This window comes from Hipposideros armiger, unplaced genomic scaffold (assembly GCF_001890085.2).
Source record: "Hipposideros armiger isolate ML-2016 unplaced genomic scaffold, ASM189008v1 scaffold_26, whole genome shotgun sequence".
In the NCBI taxonomy this organism is placed as follows: domain Eukaryota; kingdom Metazoa; phylum Chordata; class Mammalia; order Chiroptera; family Hipposideridae; genus Hipposideros; species Hipposideros armiger.
This window is the reverse complement of record NW_017731376.1, coordinates 6,344,454-6,357,089: the sequence shown is the minus strand read 5'-3', so window position 1 is coordinate 6,357,089 and position 12,636 is coordinate 6,344,454. Positions and strand designations below refer to the sequence as shown.

Here is a 12,636-nt window from a genome sequence, read left to right as displayed (position 1 = left end):
CTGAGACAAATCTCTTATTGCTGCATATGTGAGAAAATTGAGACAGAATAAGAACTTTATAAATAGAAACAGTAATATCCAAAGGGCATTGGGGCACCTACAGAGTTACTGGATGCTTGTTCCTGGGGACCGTGCTGCTGAGAGTGACACACCTTGCTGCCTCCTCCTGGGAAGAGCTTGTGCTGCAAAGACAGAGGGAGAAAAGAATAACTTTTAATAGAAGTTAAGAATTCAAGTCTGATCCCCTGTGGTCAATGGTGCAGGGTCTTTAACTGTTTGGGAAAGGAGGACTTCTGCCTGGCACAGATCATTGCTGGGCACGTTGTGTTTGCTCCTTTACCTGGAGTTCTGAATGTGAATAGCAGTGATGCCTTTTGGATCCAGCATTTCCTGGTTTGTGATGGAGAAACAGCCTCCTGGCTGGTCTCTAACTGCCGGGTCCTATTGGTCTTCTGTACTTATATCAAATGAAAGTGAAAAAAATGGAAAGGCAAGGAAAAGCAACTCTCATCTCATACGTTACAATTATGTACAGTTTATAATCAGCAATGTGTACTTTGAACTTGCACGGAGGGTAACCTTACCAAAAACGGGAAGTTCCCAATATGTTAAGCTATAGAGAGGAGTGGTTAGTTAGCTAGCAGAGGGTCACTCTTGGAATAACATGCAGTCATTTAAATCAGTCATTATGGACATTTTGTATTGTCTTGGAAAAGGCTGGAGACATAATGCTAAGTGGACAAAAAAACAGGACGTGAATATTGTGTGAGATTGGTATGCGGATGGACACAAACTAAAACAAATCCTGAAAAATAATTTTACACCTAACGCAAGGTTAGGTTGCTATGGTTATAGCTGACCTTTTTTCCCCCTCTTTCCCCAAACTTTGTGTGCTTATAATTATATATGTTTACATATGTATATTACATATATGTATATAAATATGTATACATACAAATATACATAATATATCATTTATATTATAATATAAAAGTTCTTAAAGCATTTGGGAAAGTTTAGAGGCACTTATGAGCAGAGCAGATGCAAAAGAAAAAAGGTTTTCTACTTTAAAAAAAGACTTAGAATTTGGCATGTACTAAGGATTCAACTTTAAAATCCATCAATAGATGAGTGGATTTTACACTCTACTGCAGATATCTGTGCTTTACTGAAATAACTAGGATCTCTCATTTCTCTGCAGAGATTCTAGATATAAATCATGGTTTTGTTTTCCTTGGTTTAAATGACATTCCTCTTTGATCATTCCTTCACACAATGAGAAGATATTTCCTTGTGCAAAGTAGTGGTTAACTTCTCATAACCTCAGACAACAAAGGGGCCCCTGTGTGAGGAGGCAGGAATTCCTCTTGGAATACAGGGAAGGCCCCCAGCTGAACCGTATCCAAGGAAGATGTTGCAAGCTTGCAAAGCTTGTTCGGAGAAAAGAGCCCAGCTGGAGATCTTTTCTTTCTATTCAGATATTGGCCCTGCCTGGGCTTGGGGGTGGGGAAAACCCATAAAAGAAAATCCGAAAACAAGCCTGAATGTATTTACAAATTACAAGGGAAAGTTAATTCTTGCAATGAGTGTTGGTGCCAACTCAGGCTTATCATATTTAGCATTTAATTCCCCTTGGAAAGAAACTTTTTTTTTTCCTTTTTCTCATGGAAGTTAAAGAAGTTGACAGAGATGGGCTGTCCACTGTATGGTGAAAACTCCTGAGTAAAATCCTTTCTGAAGATAAGTCATGGGCAGGCTCAAATTCACCTTGGCGTCTTCCCTCTTTGACCTACCAGTGCGTCCAGAATGTTGTCACCAGTTACTATAAACAATGCATCTCCCCAAGTCAGGCCCTTTGCATGGCATCCAGGGCCCCACCAAATCGAACCCCCAGTCCGTCCTTGTGGGGTTAGGTCCCACCGTGCTGTCTTTCCCACCACCCACAAACCTTCCCTCCAGCCACCTTCCCCACGTCCTTCCGCTCCCTTGAGACCTTGGGAGGATTTATAGAATGACATCAACTGCTTGCAGGGGGTTTGGCATGTCCTAGGGCTTCGGGTAAACGTCGCTCTCCCCCCCTCTTCCCTCTGCCCTGCTTTGAACAGAAATGCCCCTTCCTGTGATTGGTACTTAAGTTCCTGCTCAATGATGGCTCCTTTAAGCAAAGCTGGAAAACGGAAGTGATGAGAAGACATGAGAGGTGAGGAGAGCCAGCTCTCTTCACGGAGGAGTCCCTCTTTACCAACACGCTTCTTGAAAGTTGGGAATTCTGAGCAATGAGAAGAATGGCAACTGCCGTTTTTTGCTGCTGCTTATCCTGATTCATGCATTATCCGTACACTTCACCTCTAAAAACACAAAGGCCCAGGGAGGTTGAGAGATTTGCTCCGGGCCACACAGCTAATGAGCACTGGAGCTAACATGCAAACGCTCCCCTCTTTCCACTACACGTAAGTGTTTTCCCAAAACTCACAGACCTCTGGCCCCCAGCATCTGTGGGTGGCCAAACCGTATCAGGAGGTGTAAGAAATACTCCTTGCTGGCCGTAGGGGTGGCTCCACTAAATTTCCAACAGAGTAAAAATTCCATTCCTTGTACAGATAACTTACCTGGTTAAATATCAAACTATGTAAGGCTCTATTTACTAATAGACCCGTGGAATGTGACCCCCTCAGGGATTTAATGTATTTGAATACGCTGTAAAAAAAAAAATCACCACTGAAGAACCTCTAGACCAGCACCATCCAGTAGAACTTTCTGCAATGAGGAAAACACTTCATGTCTCACTGCCCAATACTGTAGCCACTAGCCACATGTGGCTTTGGGACATTTGAAATGTGGGGGGGGAAGCATGACCAAGGAACTATGAATGTATTTAATTTTAAGTAATTTAAATGTAAATAGCCACATGTGGCTAGCTGGCTAGTAGTTACCATGTTGGACTGTGCAGCTGTGCACTATTCTGCACTGTTGATTGCTGGGCCCACATTTTCATAATACTTTGCCTATAAGCTCATTTATATCACTGGATCATAGTCATTTGTTTATATTTTGCCTACCTGAGTTGGTTGTAAGCTTTAGGTCTTATGCATCCTGCTATGATCACCTACCAGCACATGGCCTGGCCCGCAGTGCTTGATGTTAACTAATTAGTGTACGTTAAATGGCTGTGAGCTGGCATTTTCAAAAGCATCATTTTTCTCACTCGATATCATCTAACTTATCCTTTCTCACGACTTAGCTCTTAGGACTAAATTGGTTCCCAAATCTTCCAATGCAGCCCAGGCTGCACACTTGTGAGCACGTTTTCTTTCCTCAAAGAAAATCACCTTTTCGCTCATTGTTTTGGTTCTTTGCCTATTATTTCTCTAAATGAATGCTTCTATTACCATTTCTTGATATTTTTTTTTCAGTTTTAGACATCATCTTCTACAACAGAAGATAATTTAGCTTCTTATCCTCTGGCCCACCACACATAAGGAATGTTCCCACTCCCCATGTAACCCCCTCCCCCCCAACCTCCAGTTTTACTGTAGTTAGACGAATACCCTAGTATTTATTATACCTATGTAAGTGCCATTCATAAATAAGCCAGAGAGAGAATTATATTTCCTTTCCTGCACAGCTTTTTCTCTGGAGGTAACAAATGGCCCTGTTTTTCGTTTGTTCAGCATCCTGCATACTTACCACTGATTTGACCACAAGTTCTTTCCCTGTTGTATAAATCTTTCTCTTTAGAACATATAAATTATTCTACCAATTTCTTCTCTTAAAGAAAACTGCCCAGAACCTTCTCCAATCTGAATAGCTGTCCTTTTAGCTGTGCACACTGCCGGTATTCTAGGGTCTCCCGTCACCATCGTCTTGGTGGACGTTTTGGTCTCTCGCCTGTGTTTCATGCTCTGCTTCCTGTATCCTTGCCTTCCCCTCCCGGTTTCCTCCCTCATTTGTTTGTTACATCTTCTAGCAGCTTCCTTCCCAGGAGAGGAAGGTATATGGATGGTAATTTTTTTATATCTGAAAATGTCTTTATTCCACCCTCTCACTTGTTAGTTTGGCCAGGTTTAGAATGGTTTCTGTGTGTTTGTTTAAGAAGTCCTAAACCATTCTGACCCCTAGACCTTCGTCTACCTGTTTTTTCCATTCTGGAAGTCTGCTAGGTCTTAACTTTTATCCCAGTTCTGAAATATTACAATGATGTGTCTTGACATTGAGTCTATTTTTATGTATTGTGTTAGTCACTGGGTGAGTACATTCATCTTAGACACTTATTCCTTTGGTTAGGTGGAATTTTTCTCAAATTATTTTGTTGATGAAATCTCTTTGTTTGTCTGTTCTCTCTTTCTGGAATTCCTATTATATGGATATTGGACCTCCTGGATGGACCTCTAATTTTTTTTTTGTCTTTTCTATTCGATTTTCTATGTCTTTATCTCATTTGCTACTTTATGTCAGATTTCCTTTTTCTTTAGATTCTCTACGGAAATGTTCATTTTTGCTGTCTTGTTTTAATTTTTAAACCAAAGAGCTTTTTTGTTATTCTCTTTTTTTGAAATAGGGTTTTGTTCTTTTGGGATGCAAAGTGACGTGATGATTATTATTATTGTCAATTGCTTTGTTTTGTTTTCTTTTCCCTACTCTTGGTTTCAGGAACTTTTTTGTTGGTTGGTTTTGGTGTCTACCTTTCATGTTACAGCCTTTCCTCAGATGTCTGGCAGGAAGTAGAAGGTGGTCGCTAGTGTTCCCAGAGCCAAGCAGAGGAGCAGGCTGAGGGTCTCAGCATTCCATGTGCATATATGCACTTAGTCACCTGGTTTTGGGTTCAGAACCCCTACCCTTTGCTGTGTGTTCCCTACTGTGTTCCTGGCCCAGAAACCCTGTTTTACCCTTTGTAGACACCAAACTTATCTTCTTTGGTTGAGATGGAGAGTGGAAACCACCCCTAGGCAGGAGTACAGAAGGGGATTTAGGAGCCTAACTGCTTCTTAAACACCTTTCAGATTACTCTGACTTTAGCCCTCCCCTCTTCATTCCAACTTTCCGAAGGCCTTTAAGGATTCTACAGTCTATATTGAGCTGCTGACTTACCAGATCAGTTTCTTTACGTCCATGGACCTTCTGTTTTATCTTCTCCATTGCTCTCTATATAAGTTTATGCCCTTTTTTTTCTTTTAATGGAAGATGGCTACATGCCTTTGTTCTCTCTGCCTTACTCTTATTTTCTCCCCATATATCACTTCAACTCAGAAGGCTAAACGCTGAATTCAGAATCTCTCAAATGCTACACGTGGCTCTCCCTCCATCTTCTCTGTTTATGGAACCACCATTCTTCCCACCTGTCAGCCTCCAAAAATAAGAATAATTTTAATAATTCCTTCCTTTGTCACACAAATTCTTGCTTTCATGGATTTCTGACACCTTCCACCCCTTCCTTAAAATTCAGTACATATGTGTGGAAATCCTACTTTGTATTCTTTTTTGAAGAAACAAAGATGATGAGATGCTATCATTGGAATCAAGGAACTTCCAACAGTGGCAGGGAGAAAAAGATAGAAAACTGTCTAACATCATGATGATGATGATGATGATCATCATCATCATAAAAAAACTGACGATGATATGATGATGATGATAAAAAGAAAACTAATGATGATGATGATGATGATGATGATGATGGTGATGAGAAAAAGATAGAAAACTGACTAACAGATGATGATGATGATATGATGATGATAAAAAGAAAACTAACATGATGATGATGATGATGGTGATGATAAAAAGACTGACTAACAGATGATGATGATGATGATATGATGATGATGATGATGATCATAAAAAGAAAACTGACGATGATGATATGATGATGATGATAAAAAGGAAACTAACATGATGATGATGATGATGGTGATGAGAAAAAGATAGAAAACTGACTAACATGATGATGATGACATGATGATGATGATGAAGATGAGAAAAAGAAAACTGACTAACATGATGATGATGATGATGATCACAGCAACAACAATGAATGAAAAAATCATAGCTAACATTGTTGAGACTGTAGTTTGTGCCAACCACTATGTTTAATCCTTTACTGTGTTCTTTTACTTAATCCTAACTATTCTCTGAAAAAAAAAGTGCTATTATAATTGTCATTTTTACACATAAGGAAACAGGTAGTGAGGCAACAAAACTTTTCCAAGATACTATATAAAATAAGTGTATAAACCAATGCTCAGAGAAACCTGGGATAGTACAAATTAATACTTAACTCGAAAATCAAGGAAAACTTAAAACACTAGATTTCTAAATTTTTTATTTTCCCTCTGGATACCCTTTGATACGACCACACACCAGGTTCTTTTCATTTGTCACTTAATTAAAAGGATCAACTCTTAGCAAGTGTCTCTGTACCTAACCCTTCTAAATTTCCCTGCTTACTACTAGCAGATGAAGCTTTCTAATATATTGCTGCTATACTGTCATTCACTGCTCAAGAATTTACTCCCTTTTGCCAATCATGTCATTTTTTATCTTCTGGGCCTGTTTTCAAGAGCCTCGGTAGCCTGATCATATATGCCATATCCATTGTCTTTACACAAATCATATTCTTTCCTACCCTTTTGCTTTTACTAAAACTGTCCTCTCCACCTCAGTGTGTGAGGAAATATAACATGTAGATAAACAATGATGAAGCCATGACCCTTCCCTACTGAGAGTTTACAGTCTAATGGAGGGAACGTTATATAAATAAATTGCTATCATCCAAGGCAGAAAGTGATCAGAGCCATCCAAGCAGTTGAAGATCTTATAGAAATTAAAAGAATGGGGTAATTGCCTTTAGCTGGGATTTTTAAAAAATCTTCATAGGGAAAATGGTGTGTGAAATACGTTTTAAAGGATCAGAAGAATTTTGTAAAATATCAATGGGCATGGAAGCATGCCATCTGGGGGAAATAATATGTACAAAGGCTTAAACACAGAAAAATATAGGGCGTGTTTAGAAAATAGTGAAAATCCAGATTGGCTGGAAATAGCGGCTAGAGGAGTTTCAGAGATAACGTTGGAAGGCTGTTGATATCATATAAAAAGGGCCTCAATGCTTAGCTGGGTTCAATAAAGACTTGGAAGGCAATGCAGAACCCTGTAAGGCTTTTTAACAGGGGAGTAGCTAGTAGGATAAGAGCATTTTTCAAAAAATGTGGGTCTATAGATAGTGAATTATTTTAATAATCACGAAGAAGTTGGTAAAATATCTAAACATTTGCTTTACTTTCAAATTCTATACATTATTTTCATTATAAACAAAGCTCTTTTGTAAATGATATGTTTTGTTGAACTTTTATACATGTATTACATGTATTCATTGAAACTTTGATATGTCTCCAAGAAGCAAATCCCTTAAATTTCTTTCTGCTTAGTAGAAACTTTACCCATCAGAGAAAAGGCATGTTGTCATGTAATGTTTATCAACAGTAGTAGAGCAGTAGCTTTTGGTTATTGAACAATTCCAACCTGCCCAGCATGTGATCAACAGCTCACATGTTGTGCCATTTAAATCTTACTACAATCTTATTTTATAGAAGAAACACTGAAATGTGGGTAAATTGTTCATTGATTGGCAAGTGTCAAGAGTTGGGCTGCAAATCCAGGCAGGCCTGGTAAATTTCAAAGCTCCTGTCTGTGTGGGCTGACTGTTCCAGGTCCAAAACTCCATCACCCACACACCACTGCCTGGTGCCCCTCAGAAAGTGCTCTCTACTATCACTTTGTTGGTGCAACTTGGCTGCAACATGGAAGCAAGTTGCAGACTTCAATTTTCAACTTATTTGTTGTTGCAGGAAGACAACTTAAACCTCCAGAGAAATCTAATGGACAATCTCTACAACAGGTAAGGAATATTTTTTTTTATTTCTTAATGCTTTAGGGGGAAAAAAGTCTATTCTTTTTACCTTCCATTAAATTTTCTATTACTTGATCATTCACTACAGTTTTTATTACCTAAAACATTAAAACCAGTAGACGGAGCAATTCCCCCAAATCTGATGTTTTCTGGTGCATTCAGATTTGAATAGAACTCCATTATTTCCTTTCTCCTTTTGTTGTTTATGGATACAATTCTAAAGCATGTGACATGAGACATGACCCATCTAAATCTTGGCACTGAAAATGTTTCAGTTAATCTGTCTCCCCAGGCAGTTTGGGGTTTCTCCAATAAAGACCATCCTTACTAAAATAGTGATTCTTGGAGTATAGTCCTAGGACCAACATTATCATCCTCACCTGGGAACTTATCAGAAATGCAGATTCTTGGACCCCACCCCAGACCTACTCAATCAAAAATCTGGGGGTGATGTCCAGCCGTCCAAAGATATTCTGAGACACTCTCAAGTTTAGGAACCACACACATCCTTCACTTCTTACGGTTAATCTCCTTGTTACCAAAACCAGTGTGCGCCTCTCCATCCTTTTCTCTGAGGCGTTTGACGTGATGTGGTGGCAGACCCCTTCATTTCTAACTCCCTCCTCTCTTGCTTCTTGATACCAATGCCTGGTTTCCCTCCTCCTTCTCTGCACATACTTCTCAGCCTCCTCATGAGCTCACCTACTAAGAGCAGCCATGTGGGGCACGGCAGTGACCAGGAGACTCACAGGATCCCTAGCGTTGAAAAGGCAAGAAAGGCATCACAACCATTAATTAAATAAACTGATTTAAATTGTGCTAAGCAGGCACGGTGAAAGGTGAGATGGGTGTGGAATACCCGTGATCTGAGCTGGCTGGAGGTGGTGTGAGAAGGCAAAGGAAATAGCCTATGGCCAGGAGGAAACAGAAATTTAAAAGAATTTAAAAGTTTAAAGATTTGAAAGAAAGCTAGTGTGGCCAGGGAAATAAACGAGAGATGATGCACTAGAGGGTGGTATGTGCTACAGAAAAGACTTTGTTTTTATTTTTTAAGATTCTCATTAATTTTAAATGAACTATTTCTGTCAGTTCTCATTAGTCAATGTAGTCATATTCCACAAAGTCACTTCAAACAATGAGTTAGTGAATAGTGAACCATCGCTCCCAGGAGAAATACTCATCTGTGGTTAGGTTCCTGGGAACCTCTGGTCACCACATTTTCATTGATCGAGCAATACATAACTTTGTTTTATGTGTGTTTCTGTTTTTGTTTTTGTTTTTTAAGATTTTTTATTGGGGAATTGGTGGAGGGGAACAGCGTTGGGGAATCGGGGAAAGGGAACAGACAAGTTGCTGTCTTTTTGTTCTTCAGTCTAGTTTTGGAGGACATCGCTTTACTGGCCCATGTTGGTATTATCATTGCACTCTTCCCGGGTGAGGCAGTCCCTCGCTGGCCACTGTATGGTTGCTTCTGGTGGCTCTTGGCAGTTCATGCCGGCTGCCGGCCGCTCATGCTGGCTGCCAGCCACTCATGGTAGCCCATGGCAGCCTATGCAGCTTCACTGCAGCCTATGCCGTCGCCGGTGACTCGGCAGCCCAGCTCCAGGTCGAGCTGTTGTTCATCATCTTAGCTGTAGAGGGCGCAGTGTCACTGGCCCTCATGTGGGATCCAAACCGGAGCCCTGCTGCTCAGAGCTGGCGTCCCAAGCCAACTCTTAACCAACACGCCACTCGGCTGGCCCTGTGTGTTTCTGTTTAAAGGTACCTTGTTTAATATACAGAGGGTGCCAAAAACATGTATNTCTCTTTGACCCAGTTCAAGTGCCCTCCCCCGGCTACGTCAACGAAGTGAGCAGCTGCAAGTTAGATGGAGACGGGACTGTTAAGTTAAAAGGCAAGCAGAGCAGCGAAGTCCTGGTGCATAAAAATGAGATTCCCAGAGAGGCCTTGAGGAGGACGGTGAGCAGAAGCAGAAAAGCTGGTCCACAGGAGCCCTGCTGGCCTCACCAAGGATCACTCCCTCAAGGGGACACGGGAGAGGGACACTATGCAGTGAGGACTGGCGGTACCATCAATGGCATTGGCCCCACTGCCACTCTGCAGCCCACCGGGGATCCCGGGCCCCACCAGGGTGGCTGCGGTTCCTGGGCCAGTACCGCAAACAGCATGCACCCGATTCAACCCTTCCTCGATGGCGGGGGCGCCGGGGGACAGGACTGTGTGCTGCCGGACTCAGAGGAGACCCGAGTCATCCAAAATGGGGAGACTCGAGCCCCTTCCGAGGCAGAATGCCCTGCCGTGGAAGTACAAGACCATGTCCTCCAGATACCGGCCCCGGATTACCCTCAGCGTTGGGGCTCAGCTGGAGACAACGTGGATCACGGAGAAAAGGATTGTCTTTTCAAGAGCCATGCTGAGCAGGAGCCCCTGGAGGGAGAGCGCCCCGGGGTGGGGGAGCAGGGGTGGAACATGCCCTTCTCCGTGAAGAGAAGCTGGGATTCACTAAACGAGGCTGTGGCCGCAGAGGTCCTTAGCGTCTACTTTAAAGAGGACCCTGCCCAGGCCGTGCCGGTGGCAGATTCGAGAAACGGGTCCGAGGATGCCCACGGCTCCCCTGGAGACACGAGTGGGGAGATGGCGGACGAGGACGCGGAGGTGGCAGAAGCCCTCGCAGCTCTAGAAGCGGCTACTGCAGGAGAGGATGTGGACGAGGGGGATTAGGGCAGGCGCTTTACGCAGGTGAAGGAGCTGGTGTCACGCAGGCGTTTCCAGGCGTGTTTGCTCCCTAGACGCTGAGCTGATTCTCTGTGGCGTGCACGAGGGGCCGCCTTACCTGTTGTTTACAGCCAGCATCTGTTCCGATGATTGTGAGTTTGTTAAATAGTGAGAGCATCCCTGTGGAGACGGGCTATCACTCAGGACATGAGAAATAAAATCAGAGTAGGTCATGGTGCCGGTGTCTAGAAGTTAAACAGCCTGCTGCCAACCCACAAAGCTTCCCCTCCACCCAGCCCCGGGAGCACCTGGTACAGGTGTTCTTGAGGATGCTCTGAAACCCCAGCGCTTAACCCCAAGAGCACAGACTCACGGNTAGGTAAATCCACAAATAATGAGGATCGGTTGTGCACATCAAGCATGTAATTGACACTTGGTATTGAGGAAGCTCTATGTAAGTTTGATATTTTCATCATCTTCTTCATTATTACATGTTTTTAAATATCTTAAGGGCACTGGACACCTTTGACAAGTTTTAGGCAGGGGGAGTGATATGATTCAGATTGTGTCCTAAAAAGGAGCACGTGACTTTTGTGTGGGAAAACGGATTAGGAGACAGGAGTGATGCCGGTGATAGGCAATTGCAGTAACCCAGGTAAGGAGGTGATGATGTCTTATTTAGAGCAGCACAATGTCAGTGCACATGACAAGGGTGGGTTTAAGAGGGTGTAAGAAGTAGTGTTCCTGAGTGGGCATTGCATGCCCCCCGGAACGTACTCTGGAACCCACCAGCACATGGTCTGCTCACTTTTGCCCACAAAGCCTTTTCTGATCTTCCCAAGTTATGCAGGCACTGCTCACCTTATGTCACATATTATATGACATTTCAGTCTAGTACTTATAACACTGTATTAGTCATCCATTTATATACCTATCTGTGTTGCTGGACTGTAAACCCTTTCCAGATCCCTGGAATCAAGTTCAGCACTTGGCACATAGTAGATGCTCAGGAAATATTTGTTGCAAAAATGAGTGCTGACCCTTTTAACAGACAACAGAGATCTTCTGCCTCTTTATGTCCTAGTAACGAGCATAGTGTCTTACCTCCAGTAAGTACTCAGTAGTGAATCTTACTCGTCTTTTCAAATGCAAAAAGTATTTTTACTGTAATTCAAAGAAATATTGGGGTCCCAATTACGCACACATAGGGTCATCTACAAATATGGGACAATCTGCTTTTTCTTGGCCTCTATTTCATTCTTCCAGCCTTGAGTCCACATTTTTAAAATAAGGTCATTGGGTGGGATGTTCTCTAAGATTCTCTGTGGCTTGGGCACTCTAGGACTCCAGGAATTACCCAGAACTAGTTCTCCCAAGCATCTAACCCCAAGCTGTCCTTGCTTTTAAAGCCATCATTATTTGTAGACTAATAAGGCTGCATCGTATNCACACCCATTTGTCCATGCTCGGTAGTTGGCCATTCACCCTTTCACTCTTTCTGCCTCACTCTGCCTCTGACCCAAAGGGTAACATTCTCTCTTCACTTCCTAACTCTTCCATCAGTACGTCCAAGCAGGAGGCCCCAGGAAAAATGACAGAGGCACCAAGTGTAAGTTCCTAAGCAAAGATCTCCTGCCTTCCTTAGTTTTGTCATCTGTGTGCAGACACAGGAACGTGCCCTCCAGTCTTGGACTTTATTCTTCACCAAGGGGACCCCTATTTGCATGAGTCTTTATGATGAAAATGTGGAAGTTCTTCCTTCCTGTTTATTTTTTTCCCTCATTTTTTAAAAATTTATTTTGGAACTAGTGCTAATGAAACAGAGACAAGCTGACATTTGTTTTTCATGATAAATGCTTTCTCTGTTAATTTATGGAAAAAAATAAGTTGCTCATTTATTTACTAACTCTTTGAGTTTCTCCAGTGCATAAGGTATATGTGTGGACATATCTAAACAGTCCCCTCAGCAACTTTAAGAAACAACATTTTAGGCAAACCCATTAAATATGTTGATTACA

The 12,636-nt window shown here is 42.2% G+C and overlaps 1 protein-coding gene across 1 annotated transcript in view; it reads left to right on the top strand.

Moving 5' to 3' along the window:
* Positions 1 to 10,987, top strand: part of PGCKA1 (PDCD10 and GCKIII kinases associated 1) — an 18,691-nt gene extending 7,704 nt beyond the window's left edge. The window contains exons 2-3 of the mRNA XM_019635985.1: positions 2,163 to 2,168; positions 9,704 to 10,987. Of these exons, the coding sequence (XP_019491530.1) occupies positions 2,163 to 2,168; positions 9,704 to 10,624 (927 nt within the window). The 3' untranslated portion in view covers positions 10,625 to 10,987. The remainder of the gene's footprint in view (positions 1 to 2,162; positions 2,169 to 9,703) is intronic.
* Positions 10,988 to 12,636: the final 1,649 nt, after the last annotated feature.